Source organism: Diachasma alloeum, unplaced genomic scaffold, assembly GCF_001412515.2.
Source record: "Diachasma alloeum isolate Michigan unplaced genomic scaffold, Dall2.0 Dall_scaffold_00209, whole genome shotgun sequence".
In the NCBI taxonomy this organism is placed as follows: Eukaryota; Metazoa; Arthropoda; class Insecta; order Hymenoptera; family Braconidae; genus Diachasma; species Diachasma alloeum.
In genome coordinates, this window is record NW_021680374.1 from 2,003,688 (window position 1) to 2,019,839 (window position 16,152).

The 16,152-nt window shown below is 37.7% G+C and overlaps 1 protein-coding gene across 2 annotated transcripts in view; it reads right to left on the bottom strand.

Moving 5' to 3' along the window:
• Positions 1–16,152, bottom strand: part of LOC107036508 (atrial natriuretic peptide receptor 1) — an 86,116-nt gene that overhangs the window by 37,773 nt on the left and 32,191 nt on the right. For both annotated transcript variants that reach the window (XM_015254525.1, XM_015254526.1), the window contains 11 exons: positions 14,547–14,661; positions 12,166–12,500; positions 10,504–10,595; positions 10,188–10,326; positions 9,999–10,080; positions 5,395–5,530; positions 5,024–5,101; positions 4,596–4,673; positions 4,285–4,389; positions 3,741–3,987; positions 2,693–2,851 (listed from right to left, as the gene is read on the bottom strand). In XM_015254525.1, coding sequence (XP_015110011.1) covers positions 2,693–2,851; positions 3,741–3,987; positions 4,285–4,389; positions 4,596–4,673; positions 5,024–5,101; positions 5,395–5,530; positions 9,999–10,080; positions 10,188–10,326; positions 10,504–10,595; positions 12,166–12,500; positions 14,547–14,661 — 1,566 coding nt within the window. The remainder of the gene's footprint in view (positions 1–2,692; positions 2,852–3,740; positions 3,988–4,284; positions 4,390–4,595; positions 4,674–5,023; positions 5,102–5,394; positions 5,531–9,998; positions 10,081–10,187; positions 10,327–10,503; positions 10,596–12,165; positions 12,501–14,546; positions 14,662–16,152) is intronic.

Below are 16,152 nucleotides of genomic sequence, written 5' to 3' on the forward strand. Positions count from 1 at the left end.
CCCCACCCCACCGTACTCTCTAAGCCGCAAGGCACGAGATACAGACTACAATCTACACAAGCATGTCAACTACCTCCGAGACGTGATCGTCGGTCTATGAATGATCGCAGGAAAAATGTGAAAAGGGGACGGGATAACATCTAGGGTGGCCTGAGCATACTGAAAGCTCCGAGTGCATCAAAGCACGAGTCAAGAACTCTATAAAGGAACTTTGGTTTTTGTCCTAACGCTATCAATTTCCTGGGGGGGGGGCGGTGGCTCTGACCCTCCGTTCCACTAAAAAATTATGGAGAAAAATAAACAGCTTTTTTCCATTTCGCGTAATGGGAGCGGATTCGCTGTTTCCCGCTGCTCGGACTGCATAATGGGTGGGTTTTTCTGTGAGAGTTCAAGAGGCTCAATTTTGAGGGTAGAAAGCCGCAGAGCGACAGCAAGTTTAACGACGTTGTCTGACTTCAAATGACTCTCGTTAAGAGCGCAAATAGAGAGATGAGGTACACGGTTTTACTTTTTGTGGAATTTTGTTTTTGTGAATTATTCATTGAGAGGGGAACACAATTTTGGGTAATGAGGATGTATTATGAGGTAAAAATGTTCTGGTGGGATGAACTAATGGAATAAGCTGTTGGTTTTAAAGAGTTTTGACTCAATTGTTTCAAATTCGCTAACTTTGACAATAGATTTAATTGATTTTTTATATGTTTGACCTCATGATGACATACCCGAGTCGAGGATTTGGTTCTGATTGGACGTACACAGGTCTTTCAAGATCTCTCCAGACCTAGATAGATCTGGTAAGTCCTAATCAGGTCTGCGACGTACTTTTCCAGAGACCTTTCGAATCCTCAGTTCTTTTCGGTCCTGAGAAGTCCTCCTCGATGCTACCGAGAACGCGTGATTTTACGAGCGGGTGAAGGGGAAGGCATGTATGCGGAGGGTCGAAATTTGTAGCCAACTAGGAGACAGGGTTGCAGAATATATTTTAGCCACCCTCATCTCTCCGTTTGCAGGCGGTGTTTAAATAAAAGTGATTTTCGGTTTTTCCCGGGGAAGGTCGACTTTCGCCAAAATCGAATTTTTTAGCCGGGTGAACGTTGATTCCAACTATTTAAGCGACGGGCTATTCAGAACTCTCAAAAATATGTGGAAAAAGTGAAAACTGAAAAAAAAAAATTTTCACCGGGGGCCACAGCGTCAGATTTTCGGTTTTTACTTGGAACAGTGGTCAGATTTGTTAACACTTTCATTTTTTATTTGGATAATGCATGCAAGCGTAGCGACAAGAGTGGCTAGAATAGATTCTGCAACCTCCTCCCCTTGGGTAAAAATGTCAAGCCTCCACATACATGCATCTCCCCTCCACCCTCNACTTGGAACAGTGGTCAGATTTGTTAACACTTTCATTTTTTATTTGGATAATGCATGCAAGCGTAGCGACAAGAGTGGCTAGAATAGATTCTGCAACCTCCTCCCCTTGGGTAAAAATGTCAAGCCTCCACATACATGCATCTCCCCTCCACCCTCTCGTGAAACGTCGATTTTCGAGATTAAAAAAAAAAACAATAATTGCATTTTTTATTTCAATACCGCATGAGTAAACAGGGATATGAACGCAGATTTAATATAGGCCCATAGAATTACGGGGACCGGCAAGGATTTGGAAAGTCTGAATACAAGTCCTGCTTACACCTAACAAGTTCTGAAATGGGACATAACCAGAGGTAGAAAGGTCTCGGAAGCACTTGGGAAGAGGCTTCCCAAGACCTATTCAGTTCTAAACGAAAAGACCTAAGTAGAACTTGTCAGGTCCAATTATTCAACTCGGGCATGACCGGTTTGCAAAGTATTTAATGAATTGATAGATGCATTGCAATATTATACTGTTAGAATTTTTTTTTAATTATTAGTAAGATTAATAATAAAAAATTACTATCAATGTTTCAATAACATCTATAATTTTCAGTAGATTAAAAATTCAGGGAAATTGTTGCTTGAATTTTCAAATAATAACTTTCATCATCACGTGGAGCTGAAAATTGCAATTCCATTTCAATACTCCAGAATTCAACTGATTTTTCAATAATAAAATGCATGAAAATTTCATCTGAATGAGTGGTTATTAAAAAATTCAAAATTTTTTACTTCAAATTTCAGGAGTAATTTCCTAACAACGTAAGGGATTTTGTAAATTTTGAAATATAGATGGAATCAATAAATAAATAAAAATGATGGAATCAAATTGCCCTGATCATGTCCTAATGACGGAGTTATTCAATAAATGTCCGGGTTTTTCATGAATATTAAAGGAACCAGCGCAGAGATGACCCTAAAACTCAATCGACAATTTCAAAAAACGTCGTCTCAACCTCAAAAATAAAATAACGCCCCAGCATTTCCGTGTTTACCCCCAAACCATCCTTAATAATATGAGCACCCTCCGGTATCACAAAACCGCCAATATCAATTTATCTGAAGGGCCCTTAAGCCGAGGTATACCGAGAGCAGTGCCATCCCCACGTAGTTGCATCCAATGCAACAACGGATACGTCGCATTAAACGACTCCCCACTGTGACTCAAGAGTCTCCCCAGTACGAGTCGAGGAAAGAGATACCGAAAATAAAAAGAAGTAATAAGGAGGGTGGGCAGGGGAATACAGACACAAGTACAGTTGAAAGTGAGAAAGACACTCACCCCTTGGAGAGTAGTTTCTGTCCTCACCCAAGTAGAACGGCCCTTGGCGCACCACAATCTCGTGGACGATTATGGCAAAACTGTAGACGTCTCCTTTCTGAGTACCCTCAGGCGGTGGCCTCTCCATCCTCAACAACTCGGGCGCTGTCCACAGTTGTTCTGAGAAATGAAAAAATAATACTTTGAGAATTACTTTGTATTTTCTTTTCGGTGTCATCTGGATTATTGCGCAGCTGAAGTTTTTGGAAATGTGAGATGAGGAGGAAAGTTCAACTTTGGGTAGTGGTTTAGGGGAATATTCGAGTTTGGAGTTTTGAGAGGAGAGCAAATACTTTGGGAAGACAATCGCTCCCGTCCGTATGTCAATGTACTTCCTCAAATTCCTCTTTGAAATCATAAATTCGTCTGAAATATTAAAGAGGCGACACCGCAAATGCTGTTGTTCCCTTTTCGTTCTTTTACTGTTCTAGTTATTTGCTCTTACTTTTCTGCTCATGACTTTGTCATTACTTTATATTTGTGCCGCATAATGTACAGTGCATTATATTCTGAAATAAAACTGCTCAGTTGAGTGAAATTCTCAAAGGAGTGTTGAACTCCTTTTATTATTAATTTAATCCAAAGATATCTTCGCGAATTTTTGAAATAATTTCTTTTGTCATAGAAAATCGAACGAATTCAATAAATTTATAACGTAAACAAAATTCGGTCTGCAATATATTCATGGTCAGCTATTCCCTCCACGTTTTCCCTCGCATACCGTATCACAAGAAGAAAAAAAATCCGACTTTCCCCTGAATTTCAATGTAAAATCCCGATACGCCCTCGTGTAATATTAGAAATAGGATTGAATCCAAGTTTGCGTTATGCATCGGAGTAATTTCCCCAGGAAGAGAGAGCCTCTCCCCCAACTGGTGTTCACAAGCCCGAGTCATTTTCCCCAGTTCGTGAGGCACGTACACGTTGAATAAACGAACGGTATGAATAAATACGAAATGAGTACGTAGAGCGTGATTTTTGAGTAGTAGTCAAGGAGTGTGCGTCTTACTTCTCCAGTGGGCGTAGCTATCCTTGTCGTCGTCAGGATCGTTGGGCCACGGCTTTCGCAGTGCGTGAAGACCGAAGTCGGTGATTTTGAGAACGAATCTTGAATCGACGACACAGTTTGAGGATTTTAAAGACCCGTGGCTCTTTAATTCAGAGGCGTGAAGGTACGCCATTCCTCTAACTATGTCGTGGATCAAAGAACCTCGGAAGACTCGGTCCAACTTGATCTGATCGTTCTCCAGAATGTCCTGAAGAGTGAGAGGAGAGACGAAAAGAAATCGTGAGATGCGATTTCAAATTCTTACATTTCGCAATGTAATTAAAAGTAACTTAATGCAATCCCCAAACAGACGCATTAAAAAGCAATGCTAAACCGAATTGTCAATCAATAATTATTAATAATTATTAATTATTAATCATTATTCCTTTCCCCACAAAAATTTAGTCATTTCTCTCAAATTACTCTATTATTTGTATGAGATTGTTTATTTGGGGTGATTTATATGGGGTTTATCCGTAATTTCGATGAGATTATATCAACTGACCTGGAGTGAACCCTTCGGGCAGTACTCAGTTAAAAGACAACAGTGCGGTGGTTCAACGCAAGCACCGTAAAACCTCACCAAATGATCGTGCTGAAGGTCCTTCATCTGTAACAGTAGCAAACCGACCATCCACGTGAATAAAACTACCTGTCGCATGCAACCGAGAGCGAAGAAAAAAAACCATTTACAAAAGTCAGAAAATAACCTGGAGTTGTCCATCCCATTTTCCCTGGCAAAATGAAAAAAATAAAATCCCCGAAAAGCCCGCAATATCGAGTGTTATTAAGTAAATCGATAAATTTGTTACCAACCCTTTTCAACTCCAGCAACAATGGCCTCGATATTTCCACTTTGTTTCTGGGGATTGGCTTTATGGCGACCTTAGAATTCTGTAATGAAAAATTTCAATTTACTTGTTTTTTTGTGCAACTTTTTCCCTCCGTATTTTCATGGGGATATTAAATCAAACTAATTGGCAGAGTCGGGGGAAATGTCTCGAGGGCAAGAGGGCTTAATCGGTCCGGCGAAGAAATGAAATATCTCGTAACGAAAGGTGGAGGCGGAAGGTAAAGCTGACAAGAAAGTGACGAGGAAATGTATCTGGCGAGGGAGAAAATGCTCGCATTGCCATTCCTCTCAGTTCTGAATTTTTCTCATTTAAAAAATGACGAAAATTCAACGAATTCCACAATTTTTTTGAGCTCTTCATAATTTAGGAAATGAAACGATATTTATTTACCTTGTAAATAGCAGTTGGGATGTAGACATTTCTGTCGACACCTCCAGCAAGGCTGATATTGTCATCCGAGTAAATAGTCTGAAAATAAAGTACCTCCTGTACAAAGGAAAAACAATTATCCCCGTCTCCATGTTTATACCCCACACCTTTTTCCTGTTGTTGAAAAGCAAATGGTGTCTCTGGGGCATAAAAATGAGATTCATCCCGCTGCAAAATTTAATAGCCAAGCCCTTTGCAAGTCCCTTTGACAAAGTGTTCCGCAGAATTGGATTATCAAATAAATTTCTCACCGCATTCTTCTCCTCACGGCAAATATAATATCAGACATGAAAGGTGGAGAATTGAAAACTAGGGACCAGAACAATATTTACCAGCTGACTTCCACGCTGCTTGTTCCCAGTGAGAGAGTACATGGATCCCCTTGTCTTTCTCGGTGCCATGACTATCACGTCCTCCCAATGCACTTTCCACGTCATAGAAGCGATTTCTGCCTCCAACTTGTAATGCCTGAGGAGGAAAAATGAGTGAATGAGGAAACGGATGGGGACGGAGAGGGAGATTTATATCTGTATACACTCAAGAGGGTAAACATTTTTTACTCCTCAGGCCCTTTCATTTTACCCTATTTTCCGAAGTTAAAATTTTCCGCTTCCCGCCGGGCATAAATACACCTCGTCAAAGGATTAAAAAATCCAAACCGCATAATCCACTGGCGGATTTTCACTGCACGAATGCAACCATATTCATCTCGATCATTTTCAATTTAATGGGGAAAGTTAGTAGATCAGAGTTGAATTGTAATTGGATTGTGAGAAAATTCTGCCCATCTTGGCGGTTAAATTATTCAGATTGATGAAAAAATGGTTTTTCCGAGGATTAAATATACAATTGATTAATTAATCAATCCATTAATTCATGCAACAATTCATTAATTACATTTTCAATGCTGAATATTACCAAAATATGAAAAATGCAAACTACATAATCCACTAGTGAATTTTCACGTCACGAATAAAATCAAATTCATCTCTATAATTTTCAATTATTCATGTCGATAAAAAATATGTATTCTGGGAATTAATGACATTGAACATATTAGCAAAATATTAAAAAATCTAAATCCCATAATCCACTAATGAATTTTCCCGTCACGATTAAAACCAAATTCATCTCCATAATTTCAAATTTAATGTTGAAACTTATTAGGTCATAGTTGCAATGATTCCAATAGCATTATGAGAAAATTCTGTCAATCTCGGCGGTTAAATTATTCATATCGCAAAAAAATATCTATTCTGGGGATTAATTACATTTCCAATGTTCAATATTAGCAAAATATTTGCCTCATAAATTCACGTTATTCCCACAATCCAACCCCAGCAGGATGGAATGCATTAAACTGATTTACATGCACACACCACTGGCATTCATTGCATTATCGATGTGTCCCCACTGGAATTGCAGAAATGAAATTCAAAGTCTCGTGTCTGATAATCCACCGGTTTCACCAGGGAATACAGGGGGATCTTCACGTTGTTGGACGTTGCTTTTATGGCTTTTTCATTTGATCCTGTCATTGGATGCAGTTACTGTTGCCCCCCGAGGTTGGAGGGGGAAAAAAAACATTGGAAATAAATGGCGAGTTTTATTTCTCTGTGCATGGAGAACATCTGAGGAGCTTTTTTATCATCTCTTTGCAGATTCCCTCTGGGCGAGAGGTTTTCATTCAGGCTTGAGGGACATAAATCTTGGAAATGTCAACGTGTGAGCAAGGTACAAAAATCAAATCTCCGGAAATGTCAGACTCATATCCACTTGTCAACTCTTTTATAAGAGAAATGGGAGGGGAAATTATTTTCAATTTTCCTTTGATAATTCAACGTAGACTCAGCAAAACACAACATTTTTGCCACTTGGGGATTAATTTTTTAACGACAGATAAAAATAAAAATTGAAAAATCAACAGAATTCAATACGTTTGGTAAAAATGTCACAAGTTCAGTCTTAATTACAATATTTTTCTTTAGTTTCCGCCGTAAAACTTCAAGTTTTCACTATATTTATCACATTTCATTTTCCCTAAAATGAATTAAATTCATTGAAAATTCCTCTTCGATTAATTTACATGAGAAACAAAAACTAATTAACACTAGACAAACTGAAAATGACCATTCAATGAACTCGATCGACCCATCAAACAGAATGGATGCCATTCCCACATTTTAGTTACTCCGCAAACACGAAAAGTCATCGTGCAAACGCACATCCCCCAGCAATATCTCCCAGAACGTGCAATTAATTCCACTGACGTGTCCCAGCCCTATCCGTCCTGCATGTCGAATGGCCTCACACGTTACCCCTATGCAATGCACCCAGGTGGCCCTAGTTATGTGTATCGAAAATCCCATGGCAGATGTACGAGGCAATCCGATACAGAGAAGTGTCTGCCGAAAGCTGCCCCAAAATCCGAATCCACTGTTCATAATTATGTGTCTGTATCTCCCCTGGGCCGACGACATCGAAATGCCCCGGAATGCAGCGCCATTTCCAGTAATCAATGGACAAATTAACGACTTTTTTCTGCTACTCTCGAAGCGATTGCCATCTCAACATTTAATTTCGCGTCAATTTATTTTTCTATCATTCGCAGTCATTCGTTTCGCTCGCGCTTCATTTACCCGGGGAAATTAAAAGTTTTTCATTTCCGGGATAAACCGATTGAAAATTTTTTTTCAACTTGTTTCAAGGATATTGAGTATCAAATGTTGTCCGTTCGAAATGCATAAATTCCAGAAAAAAAAGGAAAAATAATTCCTCCAAATTATGTATTTCCTTTTTATTTGCATTAAACCATATAGTATACATTATATATAATATTATATTATTATATCATATATATTAGTATATATTACATATATTATATGATATATACATAGACATCATATTCCATTACTTGATAAACGGAATAGAAGCTTCAAAAATCGTTACACTGTATTTTTTAAATTGGAAATATTTCTTTGCTGGCATCTGGGGCTCGGAATTAATCATTATTATTCGAAATATTTACGGAATCTTAATAGAAAAGTTATTTTATGTCAGGGGACCGGAGCAAATCCTCGGTTGATAAATGACGACAAGACTGATGTTCCTCATAAATCCCTAATCTCCCACATTGGGGGGAAAATGTTGAATATTTTTATTTTCATTTTTATTCTCGCCACGGAAAAAACGAATACTTCTCAAATCCTCGCAAATCCTCTCAAATTTACTGTCAGCAGTTCGGATTCTAAAATCTTCGATTCCTGTCACGAAGGAGTGGCGCGAACCTATTTATCTGCACTTACATCTACAGTTTCTTCCATCATTCTTAACGATGACGAGCAGTCTGGGGGAAAAATCTGCTTTGCTTCCACACATGAGGATAATTCTCACCCTCGCCCCCCGCAGTCCCTCCGTTAAGACTGTTAGGAAGTTGGGAGACGAAGAAATTCTTTACTGATAACTGTAATGCGACAAGAAGTCGGGAAAAGTTGGTTTTGTCCATCGATCGAAGGGCCTCCACTTCCGTAACTTCGTGATGTGCGACAGGTGCTTTTGCCAATTTTTTTCCTCACATTTCTCAACTTTATTTTCAAACTTGTTTCTTCTGCACCAATATTCGCGATATTTTCACATTAACGTTGGCGTCTGGAGACGGAAGTGAGAAGTATATTACGTTTCGAAGAATCAAATTTCTTTCTCACTTTGAGTTGGGATTCGCAGAATGCAGCTATTCAGAGTTGTAATGGAAAAGGAATTGCAAGCTCCCAGGTAACGATTTGCAACTTGAGCAGTGAGGAGGTAACAAAGGTATTCTCAGACGAATGCTTGACTCCAACTGGATGCTCTCATAATTGTCATAAGACCCGTAGATGTTTGGAATTAATTTGTCGCTTTTATTCACACGAAAGTGCTTTGAAGTTTCGGCGAAAAAACATTTCATCGCGAATTATATCTCGTTTTCACGTGTTGGAAAACCAATAAATAGGAGAGAAACTCAATATTGAAGGCAGAGCTGTATCCCCGAATTCTGGAAACTCCAGTAATTCATCGGGTATAAACAGAAAATTTTATTCCCCGAACGGACAACATTTGATACTAAATATCCTTGAAACACGGGAAAACAAATTTAGCAGTCGATTTATCCTGGAAATGAAAAACTTTTAATTTCACTGGGTAAATGAAGAAGCGAAAACAAATGGGGGCAGGTGATAGAGAAATAAATTGACGAGAAAATAAGAGTTGAAATGGCAATTGTTTCGAGAATAGCAGATAACTGTCGTTAATTTGTCCATTAATTACTGGAGGTGGCCGAATTATTCCTCGTTTTAATGTTCAAAGCTGTTTCCCTGGGTGTTAGAAACTCCAGTAATTCATCGGTGATAAACGGAGAATTTTATTTTTCGAACAGACAACATTTGATACTAAATATCCTTGAAACAAGAATGCATTTAAAACTCCGTGAATAATCCTAGATTTAATTGAAATTTTCAATTATTTATGATTATTAAAAGATTTTTCTCTAAAATTGGAGAAATAAGTTCTAGACCTCAATAACTTTTTTACTTTACTTTGATTTTTACTCCATAATTTTTTTAGTATATATGATATATAGTAATATGATATAATAATATAATATAATAATATAATATATACTATATATAGTATATAATACATACCATATATGTTTTATACTGTAATTTTTTTAACAATAAAAAAATTTAATACAGTTCTGTACAGTAAAAAAATTGAGATAAAAATTAATGAAAGTGAAAAACGACAAGGTTTTAACTATTATAGCACCCATGGAAAACAATACGCGCGCTTCGCACGCGCCCTGTTCTCGTTCTTTCAAATAATTCCAAAATTGTGTTCATGTCATTCCATATCCCCAAATTAAAAAAAAAACACTAATAATGCTAATTATCCTATTTACCTGTAAATGATGACTGATACGACAACAAGTCCAACGACAATCGAGCTGAGAACAATGGACAGAATAGCGTATCCCGGCAATGCTGCAGGAATGAATGAATTATGAGGATTCGTTCATCCGTTAAATCATCTAATTATCGTCGTAACCGGGGTTTCAAAGACAGACCTGAAATCCCTCATTAATACTCACTATTGTCCGGGCACAACGATCCGTCGTATCCGCATTTAGGTGTGTCAGGGGGTGGCTCCAATCTACCCCCAGACCAGTGTATCCGTTTACCAGGCACATACTCCAGAGTTTTATTAGCCCCGTAATAATTTGCAACGATCTGGATGAAACAGTTCAACTGAGTTGATTGCCCTACAACACTCTCGGGTGTGGGGATAACTTTGCGGGTATGGTGGATAAACGGAGCAGGTGATTATCTCGGTTTTAGGGGCAACGGGGGCGGGGGAAGAGAGAAAGAGAGAGAGATAAAATCGGGCCTCTGGTGGGGTTCACTTACCTCGAATTTTGAGGTTTCGGGATTCATGTCTAAAAGTGAGTAGTCAGCTAGTCTATCCCCATTCTCATCGATCGTTACGTCTCCGGTTATGCCTTCAATGCAAATACAAAGGAAATACATCATTTGGAGGAATTATTTTTTTCTCGTTTTTTTGAAATTTTCAATTATTTGTATTTCAGTCCCTCAATAACTTTTTTACTTTACTTTTATTTTTACTCAGGATTTTTTAGTTTTTACTTTTCACTTATTACCGTTGTTTATTTCATTAAATTTTAGAAATGTTTCTACTGAAATTAAGTGATTAGTTCCTTATTCTCAGCTTTATGTCTTCTAGAACCACTAGTTCCTTGAAGAAAAATATTTTGTAATTTTTGTGTCTATTGTTACTCGATTATTCATAATAAATTATATTTGAATTCAGAATAAAACTTCGCAAATGCGCTCAGAAACGAAATGCTAAAATCGTGGAATTTATTCCGTATTGAGCTCCTCGGAATCTCCACAATTCGTCTAAATAGTTTTTTTAATAAAAAAAAAATGTAGCAAATGTCCCCATTCAGTATCTTCATTCTGAAAACTAGAAACCATTTTTCTCTATGAAGAATAGTGCTATATTGTGGTATTACTTCCCCTTTTAAATCTTCATTCTGAATAACATGCCAGGATATACGACCCTAATACCAAACATTGAATGTCAGTGTATAATTCTTGAGCAACCACTAAGAATGATGGATATCTCCGGCCCCCTGATGTAATTCAGGTAGCCATGAGCCATCCTCCCCCAAGCGGAACATATTTTCTCTCTTTATTGTGGGGAATAGCGACCCCGGTGACTCCTTGTTTTGGATTTTCCACCACATGTGGCAGATACTCTACCATCATCCCCTCCCTCCCTCCCTCCCTTCGTGTAAATCCTACTGGATAAGCCGTGATGAATGCAAGTGCCACGAGGGGTGAATAGAAAGTTATCCGTAAGGATGATGGAAGATGCCGTGAATTCTCTTGCCAACAATTTTGAGTAATCTCCGTGAAGTGATACACTCTCAAAAATTTTTGGGGGAAATTTCGAGAAGAATTGGTGGAAATTTTGATTGAGTGATAATTTCGCGGAATTATCCCTTGAAAATTAAGAGATATCAGGAATGTTCAGATGCAATTCAGTGTGACTTTACTGAATATTCATGTTTTTACTGCAAAATTAACAAAGCTGGAAAATTCTCGTTTTCTTGTTGCTTTAAAATTTGGAATTTCATTAAATTTTCAGAGAAATTTTAAATTTTATGATTGTTTTTCCTGTTCTTTAACGAACAATGTTGGCTAATCTTCACTGCAATAAAAAAAAATCTAAATTTCGATTAAGTGATTTTTCTGAAATTTCAAGTGATTTCCTGATTAAAATAAAAAATGGAAAACTTTAAATTTCAGTCCAATTTTCCCATGAAAATTGAGAGATATCAGGAATGTTCAAGCGAAATTCATTGTAATTTGGTACTGAATATTCATGTTCTGATTAAAACATGAGAAATTTCATGAATTTATTTCCTGAAATCGAATCCAACGTCCAGAAAATTTCAATTTCCCTCAACAAAAGCACCCACAAGATCAATTGCACAATAATTCAGAGCCACGACTCCCCGAAAACCCAAAAGTTCGTGTACTCACCCCTGAAGCTCTTCCCCCACATTCTTCTCGTCAAGTTTCCTCCATCGAGGTTCACCTCACCGGGATTTTCGGGCAAACTCTCCTTGAGTGCCAGAGCATAAAGGAACACAGCGTCGTAAAAAGCCGCGACAAACGTTGATAGCAAACTACTGCCAAACGTGAAGTTGTATTTGCTCTGTGCCAGTGCTTTAACTTCCCTTGAAAAATTCAGATACTCTTCATTATCCGGCGTGCGAGCTGTTACCGTTAATAACGACTGATACGCCTTTCGCGCTTTCTCATTGCGTTCGTCAGTGTCTCCCTCCATTCTCCATCTTTCCTTCGAGTTATTATCACTGAGAACAAAAATAAAAAGCGAAATAATAGGGATATGTTCCGAGATTTTTCACTCGGGAAAAAATTCTATAGGAAAACCCAGGGAATTCAGTGGAAAATTCCATCGATTTTCTATTGAAAATTTTAATTGTTTTTGGCCGATTCTCTTCTCCGTATTAAAAAAAATAAAATATCTCCAATAGAAACTATTTCATAAAAAAAGTAATAAAACTCCATCTTTCTACGAAACTTTTTATATTTTTTATACAGACTCTTCCACATGAATTTTTCAAGGTTTCTCCACTCTATTTCTCTTCTATTTTCCTTCAATTTTCGTCTCAAAAAATCAAAATCAAATAAAATAAAATTCTGCAATTTCCCAATGTCAACTTCTCAAATTTTCGCCAATGAATTTAAATAATTTCTTCCTAAAAAATGTCAGGGAATATTCCTACTGTTTCAATGTCCCGATCACCCTTGATCCGCCCGAAGGTCAATCAATAAAATCCAAAAATGTCGCGTTATTTTCGGGTATAATGCCCCTGACTTATCCATGAGCCAATCCACCCCCAAAAATAGCTGTACCGGGGCAGCAGTCACATCCCGAAAACTCCTATTTCCAGTGATAAAGAATGACTGCCATCAGCAACCGATGGAGTGTCTTTGTGACACGCGACGTTTCTATTTCAATCATATCGACTCCACTGAAGTCTTCCTCACTGATAATAAAGGCGGACCGACCGAGACACTGAACGAACATATCGGCCTTCATGATCTATGAACGAGCGTCTCAGTGAGGCTTTTGTTCACGTCATTGGAGTACTTACCAATGCAGAGAGATTATTTTTTCAATGCCCCCATCCCCCGGATTTTTCAAAGGATTTTTATATCTCAAATAGCTTGATTACTCCCTTTGTGGCATTAAAAAATTGTCCGAGGAGTTTAATTAACAACTAGACAAGGGAGAACAGTGGAATCATTTCCCCGAAGTTAACCAGAAATTCGATAAAACGTTCATCTCTGCATAAAGCCATTTTCAACTAGTTCAGCCCCGAATAACTGTGGAAAGGCATTTGAAACATTGAGATCTGCCAGTGCGTGTGACGAACAAATGAAAGCATCACGCAGGAGCGGTGACACGTGTGATACTGGGAAAAGGCCTTTCAACTTCTCCTGGGTTAATCGAATCAACTAGACACACGAGCACTCCCAAAGTGCTAACTCACACTTTCAACCACTCGACATCTAACCCGTCCCTTCGTGGCAGTTTCCACAGTTTTTTCAACAATTTTACCGGGGGTGGATTAGGGTACTGGAGCTGACAGTAACAAGTATCTTGCATTTATCTTGTTGGAAAAGGTAATTTTATTGTGCATTGCATTGAAGACTCTCGCGAGAGTTATGGATGGGGCTATTTCAGGTCTCAGAGTGAATTGTGAAAGTTATTTATAAGAAGAAAATTATTCCTGAGTAATGATTATATGCTTTCTGGTATTTTTGAAGATTTATATATTTTTTCAGCTAATTCTGCACTTTTCCGCAACTGCCACAATTTAATTTTAAAATTCTTGTGTTCTTCTGTGATTTATTAAAAATTTATTGTTTTATTATTTATTAATTTAAAAATAATAACTTAATAAATAAAATAGCTTGCGAAACTCCTGGCATTTTATAAACTCAAAAATAAATTAAACCCATGCGTAATCTTGGTTTAAATCTGAAAACTCATTTTTCAGCCAATTCTGCACTTTTAATTCCGCAACTGCCACACTTTAATTTTAAAATTCTTGTGTTCTTCTGTGGCTTATTAAAAATTTATTGAAGGATTATCCAAAGTATCTAAACTAGTCGTATTACCCAATTTAAATAATTAATTTAACGCCGTAGGAAAGTTTTTAAAAATTTTTCATTCATTCCTTCAACAAAAATAAAAACTTAATAAATAAAATAACTTGCAAAGCTCCTGGCATTTTATAAACTCAAAAATAGCTTAACCCAATGCGTAATCTCGGCTCAAATCTAAAAACTCATTTTTCCTCCTGAAAATAAATAAAAATGTAACTCACCTAGATGACAATTCAATCGAGAAGAAGACGTACTCTCCAGAGTCCACCATGCCCAGCTCCTCAGCTGCCAGCAGAATCTCCCGTATCGTCGTGGAGTTGGCGCACATAACAACGACTGAAACCCACAGAGAAGAGGGAAAAAATCCCAGCATTAGAGGACTACCGCAATTATCGCAATAAAAATATCGTTGAGATTGTAAAAAAAAGTTTACAAAGACGATAACTAAGTATTCTTTTCAACTTGATACAAGAGGTTAAAAAAAAAACTATTGAGTGTGCAGAGCAAAAGAGGGATTGAGTCGAGCTCGAGAAGCATTTGCCCTCAGTTTGGTGTTCCATTTTACTTTGAAGTGGATTTTCCAGGCTGATCGAGTTTGCCCACTTTTCGTTATTCAGTTCACGGCTGCTCACTCGCGCGATATTGTGGGGTGCACCGGCATTCATTATTATATTGAGGCGAGGTGAAGTGCAAATACTCAAGATATCTCCACTGCAATTCTTCGAACAGAATGAGATGGCTCTGTTCAATGTTTTATTTTTCACTCCCTTTCGACGTCAGTCATTTTTTGCCGATGACTCTGCACATGTCGAAGACGTACTATTATTCCAGGTATAAATAACGTTTCAGATGCAGGCTCTATTGTTACTGGGATCCTTTCCCTTCTAACTAGACGACTGGAAATTCAATGCAAAGTGCACTGGGATGTATATCAAACACCGAGGGAATACAAACAAGTGAGAGGCGGAGAGATTCGACCTTTGTCTTTACGTAGCGAGTGGTGCGACATGGCGCTGAGCACTCTCGAGCCATCCCGAAAGCTTTGGGAATATTTATTGTGAAGGGGCTTAGGTTGAAGGCAATACCATCGAAGTACTCTCAGTATTTTGGAAAATTAAATGTCAAGTAGAAAGAAAAAATCATTTTTCAGTTGAGAAAACGATAAGAAAATAAGAAAATTTTTTTTTTCAGTTCTTCACTTCACTTTTTCTTCCATTCGATTATTCTAGCCCAAATTATGTCTAAATTAGAACTAAAATATTGCACAATGTTCATTTTTATGATAAAAAAAATGAAAATTTTAGATGTGTTTTATTGAATAAAAGAAATTGGGAAATTTCTTCGTAAAAAAAATTAATGCAAAAATATCCCAATTGTCCTCCCTGTCCTAATGAGGGAGAAGATATTTGCCTTCAAAATACATGGTTAATTATGTCAACCACCAGTCGATTACCCAGAACAAACGAAATGAGTAAATTTACCTGACAATTTGATGAATAAATATTTAAGCAATTACAAACGAAAAGGATGGATTATATGGTAGCACCGCTCAAAGGGAGATTCTGTCCTTGTTCCTAGTGCAGATGACAAAGGTACGAGACATTGAATAGAGCTGGCTGTCAAGGCGCAGGTCTGACTTAACACCACGAATCTAATTCCTAATCAAGTGTCTGTGACACTCGAGCGAGTTTGATCAAACGAGACTCATTCCGGTAATTCATGTGTTGAAATGTTTAAAGGAACTTGTGATAACAATTGAATAATTTTCCGGAGATACATGAACTCGCCCCATCAAGAAGATTATTTAAAAAATATGTAATATGGACC